Source organism: Ranitomeya imitator, chromosome 7 (genome assembly GCF_032444005.1).
Source record: "Ranitomeya imitator isolate aRanImi1 chromosome 7, aRanImi1.pri, whole genome shotgun sequence".
In the NCBI taxonomy this organism is placed as follows: Eukaryota; Metazoa; Chordata; class Amphibia; order Anura; family Dendrobatidae; genus Ranitomeya; species Ranitomeya imitator.
In genome coordinates, this window is record NC_091288.1 from 210,020,260 (window position 1) to 210,038,811 (window position 18,552).

Here is an 18,552-nt window from a genome sequence, read left to right on the forward strand (position 1 = left end):
CTTTCTGCAATTGATGCAAATAACCGAACATTCTTCCCGAGAGATAATTCAGCTTCCTATGAAATTGGCCGTAATATGCTTCCCTGACATCGGGATATTATATTATGGGCACCGCTGGTAATGACTATATAGACTAAGGAACTGTCCTCTCTCACCTGTGACGCCCTCCCTTGTCTGCGCTTACAACCCGTCCCCCCCCCCCCCCGGTCATGACAAACTACAAATCCCAAGGGAGTTGTGGTGTGTGTGTGTGTGTATAGGGGGTTGTATATAAAGGAGGGGTTGCATTTTGAAAAAAATGCCTTTCTTGTAAAAGGGGTCTACAGAAAATGAACTGAGCAAGCTTTAGCCCCTCCTCTTCCCCAGGAATAGTCTATAGTGTAATGTGTTCTATTTGCCAGCAGCTCCCCCGGAGGGTAGAAGAGGTACTGCACGGTTCTCATTGAAATCGGTGAACGTTATGTGCAAATAATGTACATGGCAAGTATGCTCTGTCTAGTAGATAAAAGTCCTGAATGAAAGACCTAATAGGGAATTTGAAAAAACAGACAATGAAGAGTTCAATTTTCCTACAGCACCCCCGCAGGGCAAATGAAGTATTACGCTTAAAGCTCACAGATTTCAAATAAAAACTGTGTAATGTATAGACATGTCTTGTCCTCCAGAGGAAGAGATTCTCTCTGGATCCACTTTGGCTGATGGCAGTCATGAACAGAGGACATGAAGAGCTACTTGGAAGCCAAACAACCCCTTTTAAATATTTTGTTTCTTACGGAGCGTGGGTTAGAGTTTATACGGGAGGTTTTATTTTTACTTGTGACCCCAGTAAATCTCTGCAGTCCTCGACGGCCCTCTTGTGTATGGCACACGCCCTCTGTCCATGTCTTTCTGCATTGGTAATCTGGCATCAGTAGGGATGATGCCCATTTCAGGGAGTTGTTCTTCTGAGGCCATAGGTGACAGCCTGTATTTCCCAAATATCGCCCTATTGTACCCTTTGTCTATATTATATGTCCTTGCCTTCCCTCAACAGCTGGCTCACAGGTCATCGGCCGGAATTCACAGACCCAAAAGTCGTGGCTCAAGGTGATGGTAGAGAAGGTAAGGCTTGTTTATACTTGATCCTTTTTAAAGGGGTTTTCTTGACTTTCTGGTCACCGAGAGTCTGACCCCTTGGGCACCTATCGATCCCGGGAACAGGGTTCTGCAATCCCTCGTTAGAAGATAGCGGTGACTGTACTGCAATAACCACATAAAGAAAACATGTCAACGTCACAAGGTCTATGAAACGCGTCAGTCTTGGATTCTGCGCATGGACCTTTCAGGAGTTCTTGGTATTTCCTTTTAATCCTGGGATCAGGTTCTGTTCTAGGAATCACATTGTGGAGGCATGAGTTTGCGGAGTCTGATTATTTCTGAGCGCACAATAGAAATGGCATCTTCTGCCAAGTACATAATTAGCGCTTGTGCAGCAACATACAAATGTTTTATGCTTTCATAGCACGGCGCACACAGTGTTACAGATCGGGAGCCAACTCTGATCCGGATCACTTATTCTCCGCCCTCTAGAAATAGCGGTGTGACGGATACTGGAGGGCTTCTTTAAGTATTTGGTCCAACTGTAGACTGTGATCTTTAATTATGATCCTCACTCCTAAAGGAGATTGTACGAGCAATAAAGCTTAAAACCTACCCACAGAGGTTGGACCCTACCAGTCACGAGAACTTGTCTGTCTATCATACACCTAGATAGAACAAAACATGGGTAATTCTCTCCTTGTGGTCCAGAATGAAGGTCACCTTCATCAGCCATGAAGTGCCCACTGGACATGAGAGCTCCAGCCTGAAAAGCGCTCCTTAATTTGTCCAATCCATTAGTGCCGAGACGGAGCGCCGGGAAAGCTGCATTATAAGTGAATTAAACACGTCTTTAATTAACACAACGTCAAGCTGCTAAGTCATTTACCGCAGCCTCACTCACCCACCACAGATGCTAAACCAACCAGACAGGAACCAACTACGGCCCCCCCAACCCAACGTTAATATGATTGATGCGATAGCGTGCGTCACCGGACCATCCATCTTCATACATCATGGTGAGATGGAAACAGAACCATCACTCCGGTCTATGTCGAGGGCCGGGGACATAGCATATTAATATTCTATTGTAAATATTATTTATTCATATATTAGTGGCAGTATTACGAGAAAAACTAAGTACACCCTCTGAATTGAAATTGTATAACACTATAAGCAGCCACCTCCATATACAATATACAAAAGAAGTTCCACTCTGTCATTCTAAAGCATGTAGACATGGAATATAAGAAATATGAATAACAATACTGCTCTGGATAATAAGAAAAAATTGAGATGCTTGGCACATAATTTGGCCAATTCATGCATGCCCAGCAACCAACGACAAGGTGGTCTCAAACTTCTGGGACCCTACATGTCTAGTGTGATTACCTCTCATAAGACTGAAGACAGAGAGGTATCCACATTTACCAAGGAAATCAGACTTCAGCCTAAGAGAGGTATTCACACTAGACACCTAGGGTCCCAGCAGTTTGAGACCACCTTGTCGTTGGTTGCTGGGCCTGCATGGATTGACCAAATTACTGTATGCGCTAAGCGTCTCAATTTTTTCTTATTATCCAGAGCAGTATTGCTGTTCATATTTCATATATTCCCTGTCTACATGCTTTAGCACGACAGGGTGCAACTTCTTTTGTACATAAATAATCAATTGTTCTCAGTAAGTGTGACCACATCTATATAAAAGCAGAAGTTTTGGCATTTTCCTGGTCTGGAGCATTCAGGAAAGATATCAGCAATCTTAGAGAAGCAATTGACACTGTCCCTCAAGCTAGGAAGGGTTATAAGGCCATTTCTGAACTATTTGGAGGCCATCATTCCACAGTGAGAGATTATTCAGAACGATTATTGTTCTTTCTAGATGTGGATTTCTCAGCAAATCCACTACAAAGTCTCACCAGAGAAATTGCAAAAAAAAGAAGCTAGAGCTCAGACTAAAGGCCTCAGTTAGCGTATTAATTGTTAAAGTTTATGGAAGTACAATTAGAAAAAGACTGAACAAGTTTTGCCTGTTTGGAAGGGTTGTCAAGAGAAAGCTTACTCTTTCTAAAATATAACATGGCTGCACAGTCTGCAAAGTAGTTAAGTTCTTGTACAGAGGAGCAGTATTATAGTAGTTATATTTTTGTACATAGAGGCAGTATTATAGTAGTTATATTCTTGTACATAGTTGCAGTATTATAGTAATTATATTCTTGTACATAGGGGCAGTATTATAGTAGTTATATTCTTGTACATAGGGGCAGTATTATAGTACCGTAGTTATATTCTTGTACATGGGGCAGTATTATAGTAGTTGTATTCTTGTACATAGGAACAGTATTATAGTAGTTATATTCTTGTACATAGGGAGCAGTATTATAGTAGTTATATTCTTGTACATAGGGGGCAGTATTATAGTAGTTATAGTCTTATACATAGGAGCAGTATTATAGTAGTTATATTCTTGTACATAGGGGCAGTATTATAGTAGTTTATATTCTTGTACATAGGGGCAGTATTATAGTAGTTATATTCTTGTACATAGGGGCAGTATTACAGTAGATATATTCTTGTACATAGGGGCAGTATTATAGTAGTTATATTCTTGTACATAGGGGCAGTATTATAGTAGTTATATTCTTGTACATAGGGGCAGTATTACAGTAGATATATTCTTGTACATAGGGGCAGTATTATAGTAGTTATATTCTTGTACATAGGAGCAGTATTATAGTAGTTTATATTCTTGTACATAGGGGCAGTATTATAGTAGTTATATTCTTGTACATAGGGGCAGTATTACAGTAGATATATTCTTGTACATAGGGGCAGTATTATAGTAGTTATATTCTTGTACATAGGGGCAGTATTATAGTAGTTATATCCTTGTACATAGGGGCAGTATTATAGTAGTTATATTCTTGTACATAGGGGCAGTATTATAGTAGTTATATCCTTGTACATAGGGGGCAGTATTATAGTAGTTATATCCTTGTACACTCAGGAATATCCGGGGTATTTCTGTTCTGTGGATCTTACATAAGATATGACATCAGCACCTCCTGGCGCTCCAGGTTGCACATTTCTTCCTTATTTAGTAGTACACAGCGGAGCCCCGATCTGTGTGACATCAGACATACAATATGGCTGAGCTTCTCTATGACTCAGAGCTGAGGACGTTGGAGTCTCGGTCTTGGCTTTCCGTACTGGCAGACGCTTCTTGGTGCTGAGCTGTAAGCTGGCATGATTTACACTTTGCATCACTGCTGGCCATGTACCGTAATCGGGATCTGCTACATAAAAGAATACGGATTACGGGGGATACTTTACATTAGGGAATTGCACATGGAGCAATTCCCTGTAGTTGGCCATAGAGAAGAAGAAACTCTGACAAGACCCCTCACCGTGTCTCTATACATTTTTACACAGGTTGTCCCCTGATTTGGCATAAGAATGTAATCACTGATCTGCTCTGCCCCTTAGTACAATATTGGGCCGAGTGCGATCCAATAAAATAATAAATAGCACTCGGCAATGTTATACGGTAGTGTGACCCGGCCTTACCGTGTCATACTGCAGACCCTCTATTACTATCACTGGTGGTTCAGCGCCCTCCGTCCAGTCTCCGTATTGACCTCTCTCCTTTGTATCTCTGCAGTCACACGGGTCCGTTCACAAGGATTCCTCACCCTATCCTTCAGCGTCGTGACCAAGGACCTGAAGAAACTTGGCTACAGCACCGGTTGTAGCGAGACTCCAACCTCAGCGGTGACTTCTATCCCATAATTCACCCACGCGGCCAAGTCAGAAGCCCAGCCCGCGGCTCCCATCACGAGGGGCATGCTCGGTATTCATTACAGGGCAAAGCCCTTGGATCTGCAGAGGGGCAGGCTATTAATATTTGGGTCTGAAGAGCCTCTCTTCTCATCCACTCGCATTATGGCAGTGCTACATCACAACCTAAAGGGTTTGTCCCACGAACAAAGTACATTTTAATGAAAAGATCTTTGAAAAATAATAAGTTCTCTAATTAGATGTGTTAAAAAAAAAATATATTCCTGTGTTGCGATAATCTTATTAATGTGCCCCTGCTACAAGTGCTTCCCACTAAATTAGAATGTCATTAAAAAGTTAATTTATTTCCGTTCTTCAATACAAAAAGTGAATCTCATATATTATATAGTCATTACACACACACAGAGTGATCTATTTCACATGTTTATTTCTGTTAATGTTGATGATTATGGCTTACAGCTAATGAAAACCCAAAAGTCATTATCTCGGTAAATTACAATACTTTATAACACCAGCTTGAAAAATTATTTTAAAGTCAGAAATATCCTACTGAAATGTATGTTCAGTAAATGCACTCAATACTTGGTCGGGGATCCTTTTGCATCAATTACTGCATCAATGCGGCGTGTCATGGAGGTGATCAGTCTATGATGCTGCTGAGGGGTTATGGAAGCCCAGGTTGCTTTGATAGCAGCCTTCAGCTCGTCTGCATTGTTGGGTCTGGTGTCTCTCAATTCCTCTTGATAATACTCCATAGATTCTCTATGGGGTTAAGGTCAGGTGAGTTTGCTGCCAATCAAGTCAGTGATACTGTTTGTAAACCAGGTATTGGTAATTTTGGCAGTATGTGCTGTACAATGGCTGCATCTTGACAATGCAGGAACATGGTCTAGTCATACCATATCTCCTGGCCAGGGGAGGAAGAATAAGTCATTTTAAAGATGACATAGTGGTGGCCTACAGCTGTTGCTCTCTGTGAGATAAAACATGTATCTGCCTTATTTTTTATCACAGGAGTCAGTGTTTCTGCCACTTCTCCAGTCCTCTGAGCTTGACAAAAATCAATCTAGTGAGGTAGGAGCTCCGCCTGCTGCTGAGCTCATATGTCACTGACTTGATTTATGATGAGCTCATTGGACTGGGGTCGCGACAGAAGCACACACTCCTGTGATAAAACAGGCAGGGAAATGTTTTACCTCACTGTAAGAATTAGCTGCTGTCCTGTCTGTACTCTATTTTGCTTCCTACCTTGCCAGTAGCTGTGGTATGATCAGACCATGTTCCTTCACAGGCAGACACAGCCAGCAGCCACAGCCCTTTTTTTTTTTTTTTTTTTTTTACAGAGACTTTTTTTTAACACTTCCAGTTGGGAAAAATTATTATTATTCCAAGATCTATTGCCTGAAATGTTCTTTGTTCGTGGGACAACCCCTTTAACGAAATTGAATGATGTCATATTGTGAGTTGCAAAATGCTGCAAACATTACATGCAACTTGGAAGAAATGTGAACCTGTGGTCTTGTAAACTTATGGGTCACAAAGTGGGCACCTTCACTTTCCACTACTGGATAGCCTCTCATGAAGAACCCATAAAATAGAAAAAAAAAAAATGGATACTTGCCTCCTGATGCGGCACCCCTCTATGGTCTTGTGACATTAACATTGTCATGTGACCACTGCAGCCGATCAGCCGACACTAATCACTTTCAGCCGTCACATTTCCATCAGAGCTGAAGAATGAAATGAGGATCTAAAGCTGTCAGTCGCAATCTAGAGCGTTTTTGCAGGAGCTGTAGCTGTTGTGCCAACTCCACCTGTGCCATGTGTACCGGGGTGCCAAGTCCTGAGGTGTAATTGGCCGTGTTTTTCCTTTTGTGCAGTGAACGGCTGCAGTAAGTGAATTAATTACCCGCTAATTAATCATAATAATGAAGTCGTCTTTACGTCTAATTCAGAATATCCCACACCAACACTGTTGCCAGCATACAGTTCAGATGTGAGATCGGTGGCATCATTTTCTTGCGAAGACCTTTGGACGTCCCGGCTGTTGCCCGAACAGTGACCCTCAGCAGCTGCCATCTCTCACTTCCTAAACATTTGGTCTTCTGGAGAAGGCACAAGATTTTGCAGGTTAAAACGCAGCCTGGGCTCCTGATAGACCCCACAAACATTGGGTTGCAAGAGGATCCTAAAAAAAAAAAAAACACTAAAGAATCGACCGGTCGACGGCATCAAGAGACTCAATTTTTTTTTGTTTTATTAAATTTTACTTTTCACAAACCAATAGTTTTTGCTGTCTAAGATTAAAAATAGAGCAACTTTTCTAATTGTCTTTAATAAAAACAAATATGTTGTCCTATTTTCTGCCTAGAGTGACTAAGGAAACAAATGTGTCTCCATGGTAACAGACTACAAACATATCCCCAGTGTAGTCTGACCCCCGCAGTCATACAGCCTTTCTACCCAGGTTTGATTGTTGTCTGTTATTTTGTAGACACAAAATGGAAGGACATTTGTTATCAATTCTGTTCTCAACGTTGCTTCAAAAAACATATTGTAAAGCGATAAACCACCTTTGAGAAAGGATACCTCCATGTCATAGGGATACCAGGCATTCTGTGGTGTCCGTAGATTTGCAGTATTCGGATTAGGAGGCTGATGTAGGGGCGCGTGCACTAGTTGGTAATTATTTTTGTAATATTTTGTATTTGTTTTTATTAATCTTCTTGTATATTTTATACATCTTTTCTTTTATATTGGCTGATAAACTGTATTTTTTATGTAATTAAAGATAATTATGTCTGAACAACCTTGTCTACTTCTTTATATCATGTACATGTAACCAGACAGTGATCATCAGTCAGCAGCCACATTGATAGACGCCGGACATTCTCCTACCATTATTTGAAAATGGAAATTACTGAGTAACATAGTAACATAGTTAGTAAGGCCGAAAAAAGACATTTGTCCATCCAGTTCAGCCTATATTCCATCATAATAAATACCTAGATCTACGTCCTTCTACAGAACCTAATAATTGTATGATACAATATTGTTCTGCTCCAGGAAGACATCCAGGCCTCTCTTGAACCCCTCGACTGAGTTCGCCATCACCACCTCCTCAGGCAAGCAATTCCAGATTCTCACTGCCCTAACAGTAAAGAATCCTCTTCTATGTTGGTGGAAAAACCTTCTCTCCTCCAGACGCAAAGAATGCCCTCTTGTGCCCGTCACCTTCCTTGGTATAAACAGATCCTCAGCGAGATATTTGTATTGTCCCCTTATATACTTATACATGGTTATTAGATCGCCCCTCAGTCGTCTTTTTTCTAGACTAAATAATCCTAATTTCTCTAATCTATCTGGGTATTGTAGTTCTCCCATCCCCTTTATTAATTTTGTTGCCCTCCTTTGTACTCTCTCTAGTTCCATTATATCCTTCCTGAGCACCGGTGCCCAAAACTGGACACAGTACTCCATGTGCGGTCTAACTAGGGATTTGTACAGAGGCAGTATAATGCTCTCATCATGTGTATCCAGACCTCTTTTAATGCACCCCATGATCCTGTTTGCCTTGGCAGCTGCTGCCTGGCACTGGCTGCTCCAGGTAAGTTTATCATTAACTAGGATCCCCAAGTCCTTCTCCCTGTCAGATTTACCCAGTGGTTTCCCGTTCAGTGTGTAATGGTGATATTGATTCCCTCTTCCCATGTGTATAACCTTACATTTATCATTGTTAAACCTCATCTGCCACCTTTCAGCCCAAGTTTCCAACTTATCCAGATCCATCTGTAGCAGAATACTATCTTCTCTTGTATTAACTGCTTTACATAGTTTTGTATCATCTGCAAATATCGATATTTTACTGTGTAAACCTTCTACCAGATCATTAATGAATATGTTGAAGAGAACAGGTCCCAATACTGACCCCTGCGGTACCCCACTGGTCACAGCGACCCAGTTAGAGACTATACCATTTATAACCACCCTCTGCTTTCTATCACTAAGCCAGTTACTAACCCATTTACACACATTTTCCCCCAGACCAAGCATTCTCATTTTGTGTACCAACCTTTTGTGCGGCATGGTATCAAACGCTTTGGAAAAATCGAGATATACCACGTCCAATGACTCACCGTGGTCCAGCCTATAGCTTACCTCTTCATAAAAACTGATTAGATTGGTTTGACAGGAGCGATTTCTCATAAACCCATGCTGATATGGAGTTAAACAGTTATTCTCATTGAGATAATCCAGAATAACATCCCTCAGAAACCCTTCAAATATTTTACCAACAATAGAGGTTAGACTTACTGGCCTATAATTTCCAGGTTCACTTTTAGAGCCCTTTTTGAATATTGGCACCACATTTGCTATGCGCCAGTCCTGCGGAACAGACCCTGTCGCTATAGAGTCACTAAAAATAAGAAATAATGGTTTATCTATTACATTACTTAGTTCTCTTAGTACTCGTGGGTGTATGCCATCCGGACCCGGAGATTTATCTATTTTAATCTTATTTAGCCGGTTTTGCACCTCTTCTTGGGTTAGATTGGTGACCCTTAATATAGGGTTTTCATTGTTTCTTGGGATTTCACCTAGCATTTCATTTTCCACCGTGAATACCGTGGAGAAGAAGGTGTTTAATATGTTAGCTTTTTCCTCGTCATCTACAACCATTCTTTCCTCACTATTTTTTAAGGGGCCTACATTTTCAGTTTTTATTCTTTTACTATTGATATAGTTGAAGAACAGTTTGGGATTAGTTTTACTCTCCTTAGCAATGTGCTTCTCTGTTTCCTTTTTGGCAGCTTTAATTAGTTTTTTAGATAAAGTATTTTTCTCCCTATAGTTTTTTAGAGCTTCAATGGTGCCATCCTGCTTTAGTAGTGCAAATGCTTTCTTTTTACTGTTAATTGCCTGTCTTACTTCTTTGTTTAGCCACATTGGGTTTTTCCTATTTCTAGTCCTTTTATTCCCACAAGGTATAAACCGCTTACACTGCCTATTTAGGATGTTCTTAAACATTTCCCATTTATTATCTGTATTCTCATTTCTGAGGATATTGTCCCAGTCTACCAGATTAAGGGCATCTCTAAGCTGTTCAAACTTTGCCTTCCTAAAGTTCAATGTTTTTGTGACTCCCTGACAAGTCCCCCTAGTGAAAGACAGGTGAAACTGCACAATATTGTGCAGTGATTATCACTTGTACAGCAGTTACAATCAAAATGTTCCTACCCCAATTATAAAATTAAATAATTAATAAAATGTACAATCCCTGTCATACCTCAATGCAGACATCAGTGAGCCACTGCCATGCTTCACTGCAGACATCATCGAGCCACCGTTTTGCTTCACTGTACACATCACCAATCCCCTGCCATGCTTCACTGAAGATATCACTGATCCCCACCATGCTTCATTGTAGACGTCACCAAATCCCCACCATGCTTCATTGTAGGCACCACTGAGCCACTGCGTTGCTTCACTGTAAACCTTACCAAGCCCATGCCATGCTTCACTAATAGACGTCACCACCCCTCGCCATGCTTCTCTATAGAAGTCACCAAGCCCTCGTCATGCTTTCCTGTAAACATCTCCAATCCTCCTCCATACTTCACTGGAGGCTGGGTTTTCTTTTCAGCATATGCTTCATTCTTGATCCTCCAGACACACCATTGATCCATGGGCCCAAAAAGTGCTAACTTTTGTTTTATTGCCCCACAGAACAGAATCTCAGAATTTTTGTGATTTGTTTATAAGGTTTTGAGCATATTTCAGTCTACTTTTCTTGTGTATTTAGGTCAGTAGAGGTGACCTCTTAGAATGTAGATATGGATACCTTCCAAGTTTAGTATGCACCTTCCTGTGCAAACTGAAACCTAAATGCTTGTTGCCACCACATCATGTGCCGGACTACTATAGTCACTTGAGGATTTTTGACCACCAGGAATTTTGTGGTAGCCGATAACTGCCTCCTCTTTCTGCCACGTCCAGGCCGTGTGTTTGATTAACTCTGATCTTGTGGTCTCTGCTTCCATCTGTATCTCTAGGAACATTTTATGCCATTGTATCCCTTTTTATTCTTTTCCTTGTTTGGATAAGGGAACGATCCCTATTTTTAACTTTTTGGACCACTTTCTTGACAATCCAAGAATATGAAATGGAGGCCATTGACGAATTGACTAATATTCCTCAGTAATGTTACCAGAAGCTTGTTTCTGGCTATGCACCGTATTTGCAGCAGGTCATAACAGCCAGAGGGGTTATACGAAGTACGCGTGTCCTGAAGGGGTGAATAATTGAGACTTCAGTAATCAGTAAAAGTGGACTTTTTGGTGCATTCGAAGAAACCAACCAACTTGTCATAGTCCTTGGGTTCCGCTATTTACATTGTTCTTGGTTTATTGCAAAGTTGTAAATTTTGTTCATAAACTTGCAATGGGGGGAAGGTGATCACAACTGTATTAACCATTCTCTTGTTCATAAAATTTGTCACCTCCTCCATTAACCGTGACCACCTCACTCCTGATCGCTTGACTTTTTACTGGTGACAACCATCCTCCTGTTCTCCTCGTTTTGGAAAATGTGTACTGCCTTGATTCATTTGCTTCTCTTGTAGAGCGGGTTAGGATCCGACCCTTGATGTTCCTTCTGCGTTTTGGTGTCTTGAGGATCTTCTGTGGCCAACCTTCATGACTGGCCTGGGACCTTCTCATCTCATCCTACAGTAGACCACCGAGATCATCTGCGATCACATGAGGTCCTACGTATTTTCCATCCAATCTCCACAATTTTATTGAATCACTAGGCGCCAATAATATTTTACCTCCCGTCCCTTTTTCGCCAATAATTACATTTATCCTTTTCATTACAAAAAAAAGCTGTTCTCATATTTGCAAAAAAAGAAAGTGTCGGTGTAATTATCATCACCATAAAATCAAAGAAAAAATATCTGAATGCGTGTTCCACTTGAAGATCCAATCTTAATGGGGGAAAAAAAGCGTTCTTATTATTCCAGGGTACAAGATGTTTCGGGACATCCCGGCCTCGATCTCTGTGATTGCAGCTCTTTTGAATTTCTTTTATTCTGCTCATTTCGGGCCGTGCCAGAATGTTTTGTATTGTTTTTGTTTCATCTTTTATGTCTTCTATAAAAGTGTCGAACGATGAAAGAGATTTTTTTTTTTTTTCTGCTCGCGAGCCGCTGAAAGTCGCCAATCATTACAACGCTTAGTACCTGAAAGTTTCTTCTCTGCTCTTATTAAAGTGGATCAAAAATATTATAAGGGGGCTTCTAACCGTTCCAGACCCCTTAGATGATTACCTCATTATAATGTCTTACCATGGTCATAGCTGAACCCACTAAATATTGCCCAAAGTGCCCGTTTTGGACTAAAGAAATAAGACAGCTGGTTTAAAGGGTTATTCCAGCTCATAAAGTGCTGGCATATCACTAGTAGTCTCATAGATCCCAAGGATGAAGAGGCCGTAGCACTACTTAAAGGGGTAGTCCCATTTTTTGACTTTTCTGGCATATCCACACTTGCTGACCAATTTCCATGGAAGTTGATTATGAGCACGGCACATCAGAGGCCAGAAACCGACTTCTATGAGACTTTTTTGACATGTGACTATTCATGGGTCAACTTCTTTTAAGGGGGTTGTCTAACATTGACATAGCCTAAATTGTACAGAATCAAAATATTTGTACGTTATGTAATAGCCGTACTCACCTAGTGTGAATGGGAGAACCCTTTAAGTGCCAGAGAATATAAGCTCCACCTCCATGACCATGTAGAAACAGGAAGAGTCCTCTCAATAATTCAGCTTCTCCCTCCCCACCTCCTTGACTCCTCAGATAAGGAATTATCACCTATTGTAAGTGGCTACAAAACTATAGAGCTTATATGTTTTATATTCCATTGATTTGCACAAAATCAGGTGTCTTTGTTGCTGACAATATTTTTAATCAACATTTATAGAAGGATGTAATGAAACCCATTAAGGCTTTAGGAAAACAACACAGAAAAGTAATTTAGCATAGAGATTAAATCAAACAGGTGGAGAAGTAAGAAGTTTGACAGCAGCAAAATAGTGACAAAAATCAGCACTGAAGAGGATACAAAAATAGAGGTAAGAATATAGAAGAGATGTCTTGATCAACTATAGCATTAAAGAGGACTCAAAAATTTGAGGTAAATACCATTTATAAGTCTCTGAGCTCTCCTGATTTTGCCGCTCTTTTCCATTTTGCTCTGTGTCACTCCATTGCAGAGATATTCACATTTGTCACTTTTGCAGCACACTATGTGAAATCTCTGCTTGCAGTCCAACTGGGCGTTTCTTCAGAGTCTTCTCTGGGGGTGTGTGCTGCCACCCCTCTCTTTTAGACCCTGCCAATCACCGTCCAATAGCTGACCTACTAGTCTATCAGTGTTAGATGCTGCAGAGCTGTGATTGGCAGGGTCTCTGCGATTGGCAGTGAAGGCTTTGAAGAAACGCCTAGTTGGACAACACTGCGTTTCTTCAGAGTCTTCTCTGGGGTTATGCTTTTTAACCCCTCTCTCTTAAACGCTGCCAATCACAGCCCAACAGCTGAACCATCAGTCTTATATTCTGCAGAGCTGTTGGGGAGGGAGAGATGAAGGCACAATTGGACTGCAAGCAGAGATTTCACATACTGCGCTCAAAAGCTGCAAATGTTAATATGTCTGCAATGGATCGACATAGCGCAAAATGGAAAAGAGCCGCAGAATCGGGAGAGGTCAATGATTTTTACAAAGTTACTAAAAAATTTTGAGCAAGTAACCGGTCCTTTTTAAATGGGTTTCCACGAAAAGGAGGAGTAAAATTATTTAACGACACAGCCCAGCTCTTGTGTTTTTGCAGGGTTGTCACAAAAGGTTGAAGGTTATGCTAATTTTACTTAAAATGGTAATTTCTATGATTTTTGGGGGGACTGAGCTTACGAATTAGAATTCAAGGGTATGATATATGATGGCACAAGAGAGGAACTGAGAAGTGGCCACGGGCTTAGATCGGACTGGCTATGGAACTTTAGAAGACGCAGATCCAAAAAGTGAAAGGTCGTAACTTCTATACAGTATTCAAGCAAATATCACAAGAGCGCCCCAAGTGTCCAGACCCGGTATTTTACCAGCATCCAGATACCTCCTAGACTGCATCAACCTACGGCTGAGAACTTTGGTCTAGTACTGACTCACCGGTTCCTCTTCACACTGATTTCTTGGATATGGGGTGTACGGCTCAGTCTTTTTGGATTTACTTTTTGGAATATTTTTTTTTTTTTTTTAACTCCATAGTTTTGTATTCTTACTTTACCCATTTCCTGAACGAGTCTTCATTATACATGTTGACATCGGAGTCTTTTGTTCTCCTTCGTGTAGGAAGGTTTTTCTTCTCTGATGCTTGTCAAACTTTTTGATGCCGACAATCAATTCTCTCGGCTGGTTGCTCTTTTTGTTTTCTATTGTTCTAAATCGTTAGTTTCATTCCATCACCATTAAAGGCAGATGTTTGTTTTTTTTTTCCTTAAAGTATGAAAAAAATAATTTTTGCGATTTCGGTTTCATTAAAAAAATTTGCACCGTTAGGCTTTTACAGATTCTTTTGTTTCCCTGAACATTTAACCTTGATGTGGTCATAAATCGGCTAAGAGGAACTCAGAAAAAGACAGGTCAAAAAAGTTGTAAACCCCCCGTCATTGGGAGCCCACTGACGGATTCTCATCCCCGTCATAGCACGAGCAGAATAGTGAGTGCAGCTCTGGGGTATAATACAGGATGTAACTCAGGATCAGTAATGTAATGTATGTACACAGTGACTGCACCAGCAGAATAGTGAGTGCAGCTCTGGAGTATAATACAGGATGTAACTCAGGATCAGTAATGTATGTTCACAGTGACTGCACCAGCAGAATAGTGAGTGCAGCTCTGGAGTATAATACAGGATGTAACTCAGGATCAGTAATGTAATGTATGTACACAGTGACTGCACCAGCAGAATAGTGAGTGCAGCTCTGGGGTATAATACGGGAGGTAACTCAGGATCAGTAATGTATGTACATAGTGACTGCTCCAGCAGAATAGTGAGTGCAGCTCTGGGGTATAATACAGGATGTAACTCAGGATCAGTAATGTATGTACACAGTGACTGCACCAGCAGAATAGTGAGTGCAGCTCTGGGGTATAATACAGGAGGTAACTCAGGATCAGTAATGTAATGTATGTACACAGTGACTGCACCAGCAGAATAGTGAGTGCAGCTCTGGGGTATAATACAGGAGGTAACTCAGGATATGTAATGTATGTACACAGTGACTGCACCAGCAGAATAGTGAGTGCAGCTCTGGAGTATAATACAGGATGTAACTCAGGATCAGTAATGTAATGTATGTACACAGTGACTGCACCAGCAGAATAGTGAGTGCAGCTCTGGGGTATAATACAGGAGGTAACTCAGGATCAGTAATGTAATGTATGTACACAGTGACTGCACCAGCAGAATAGTGAGTGCAGCTCTGGGGTATAATACAGGAGGTAACTCAGGATCAGTAATGTAATGTATGTACACAGTGACTGCACCAGCAGAATAGTGAGTGCTGCTCTGGAGTATAATATAGATCATGTAATTTAATGTGTCCCACAATGCCCCGTTTTTAGAGACCATTGGTTCTGTGAGTCACAATTCCCTGGTGAAGTTATCTCCTGCCTTTCCCCTGTGACCCTACATCTGCTCTTTGTAGACACTCGCCAGCATTTTTAGATGATTCCTCACAATCAGCATTTGCAGTTTCTTATGAGGTGCTACGTCTGGATTTCCCGGGTTCAGCACTGGACAGCTCCTTGGACGCCTCCATCAAGAAAGGTATTCGGTTTCCACTGTAAACTGAAGGCTGCATGAATGTAAGTAATTACTGTATTTAGGACCCTTTAAGAAAGTCTGATCCATAGATCCCCCAATGGGCCCGTCACAGGAGATGGGGTCGAGTGCCCCCAATCTTCAGCTGAAGGCAGGGAAGTGATCCTCCTGCGTTAATTTCCACTATTGTGCCGCCATGTATATAGCATTTCTCTGCAATTATCCCAATTCATCCTAAAATCACTGGAGTTACAGACAAGTATTGTGCGTGGGAACAAAGGCTGTAATAATCTGTGAATTCAGCTGGAATATTAAGTGACGGCTTTTTGCAAGATCTGAAACTTTGGTTTGCAAACTTTGCATAAAATCTTCAAGAAATAATAGAATAAAATACAACTACGTGTATGATATTATTTATATATATATATATTATGGGGAGTAAGGTGGATATAAGATATAATAATGACATTGTGAGGCTATATGATGGCTCTATAATAATAAAATATGGTATTATGGCGATATATGATGGATATATGAGGACATGTAGTATCTTATCATGGTGCTATATAATGGCTCTATAAGGTGACATTATGGCTCTATATGATGGATATATGTGGATATGTAGTACTGTATCATGGTGCTATATAATGGCTCTATAAGGTGACATTATGGCTCTATATGATGGATATATGAGGATATGTAGTACTGTACCATGGTGCTATATAATGGCTCTATAAGGTGACATTATGGCTCTATATGATGGATATATGTGGATATATAGTACCTTATCATGGTGCTATATAATGGCTCTATAAGGTGACATTATGGCTCTATATGATGGATATATGAGGATATGTAGTACTGTATCATGGTGCTATATAATGGCTCTATAAGGTGACATTATGGCGCTATAGATGGATATATGAGGACATGTAGTATCTTATCATGGTGCTATATAATGGCTCTATAAGGTGACATTATGGCTATATATGAGGATATGTAGTACTGTATCATGGTGCTATATAATGGCTCTATAAGGTGACATTATGGCTCTATATGATGGATATATGAGGACATGTAGTATCTTATCATGGTGCTATATAATGGCTCTATAAGGTGACATTATGGCTCTATATGATGGATATATGAGGATATGTAGTACTGTATCATGGTGCTATATAATGGCTCTATAAGGTGACATTATGGCTCTATATGATGGATATATGTGGATATATAGTACCGTATCATGGTGCTATATAATGGCTCTATAAGGTGACATTATGGCTCTATATGATGGATATATGTGGATATATAGTACCGTATCATGGTGCTATATAATGGCTCTATAAGGTGACATTATGGCTCTATATGATGGATATATGTGGATATATAGTACCTTATCATGGTGCTATATAATGGCTCTATAAGGTGACATTATGGCGCTATAGATGGATATATGAGGACATGTAGTATCTTATCATGGTGCTATATAATGGCTCTATAAGGTGACATTATGGCTCTATATGATGGATATATGAGGATTTATATAGTACCGTGTCATGGTGCTAAATAGTGGCTCTATAAGGTGATAATGTGGCTCTATATTATGGATATATTATTATTATTTATTTATATAGCACCATTGATTCCATGGTGCTGTACATGAGAAGGGGTTACATACAAGTTACAGATATCACATACAGTAAACAAACTAACAATGACAGACTGATACAGAGGGGCGAGGACCCTGCCCTTGCGGGCTTACGTTCTACAGGATATATGAGAATATGTCATAACATTATTGCTCTATATTATGGGTATATGGTGACATTATGGTGCTATTACGGCAGTAATGCTACCAATCTGGTAACTCTGATAACATACTTGAACTATATGGCGGTATTATGTGGCATAGGCGATATGGGGGTTGCATGGTGGCATTAGAGATGGCATTAGACGTCATGGCATTGTGCAGCATTATAAGGCTGTTATATCACTGTATCATGTCTGACAAAGACAAACATGAAAATCACTAAGAGCCGGGAGGTTGAAAAAATGGATGAATGCGCAGAGGGGAAATGTAGAATGCTCATCTTGGGCGACCGCTGCGTCTGTGTCCTCAGTGTTGCCTGTTTCTTGGTGCTTTTTATATAACCTGAAAAGCACATCTGGAAATCCCAGGATGCTGTGCAATCTTTGGGAGACACCTTGCTGATGCAGTATAACTACCTTGGGTCTTGCTGCAGCACTCCGTCCTCTCTACGGTATATGATCTGTGAGATGAAACTGTCTTCCACAACCTCACCTTTGTAGCAGAGCTTGTCTTTTCCTCACCCAGTATTAAACCTCCTACACAGATGTTTCTGTTAATGACTTTGCTTCAACCTACATATGAAAATGATCGTCATTATGACCTGTTATCGATTATTCATAAACCCGACTATAATCCTACAAAACCTAGAAGAATTGATGAAGGAGAAGGGCGGTCACCAAACATTGCTGGGATCTAGATTTCTCTTTTGTTCGTTCACTTTATCAATTGATGAAAATAAATAATTGTGACTTCTATATTTGCCAGCTTCTTTCTCTGCAGCTTGTTTTCCACACCTGCCTAATGCTTTTGCACAGCATTGTGTCTCGGGGAGCGGGCCGGCCACGTGCCGTCATGAATGGAGCGGCGGCTGCATCTGCTGCCTGTCGGGGGGCTTTTATGCATCATAATACAAGAAATACTCTTATGAAATTGCCAGGTAATTACAGAGGCGGCGGCTCTAGAAGCCTCATCTGGACCAT

At 40.7% G+C, this 18,552-nt stretch overlaps 1 protein-coding gene across 3 annotated transcripts in view; it reads left to right on the forward strand.

The window, feature by feature from the left end:
- Positions 1-18,552, forward strand: part of B9D1 (B9 domain containing 1) — a 154,299-nt gene that overhangs the window by 28,927 nt on the left and 106,820 nt on the right. For 2 of the 3 annotated variants that reach the window (XR_011314734.1, XR_011314733.1), the window contains exon 6: positions 1,034-1,101. Coding sequence is in view for 1 of the 3 variants with exons in the window: in XM_069734651.1 (XP_069590752.1) it covers positions 1,034-1,101; positions 4,739-4,866 (196 nt within the window). In the remaining 2 variants the exon portion in view is untranslated. Of the gene's footprint in view, positions 1-1,033; positions 1,102-4,738; positions 7,156-18,552 lie in introns of those variants that run through there. The other variant, XM_069734651.1, reaches the window with a different exon arrangement.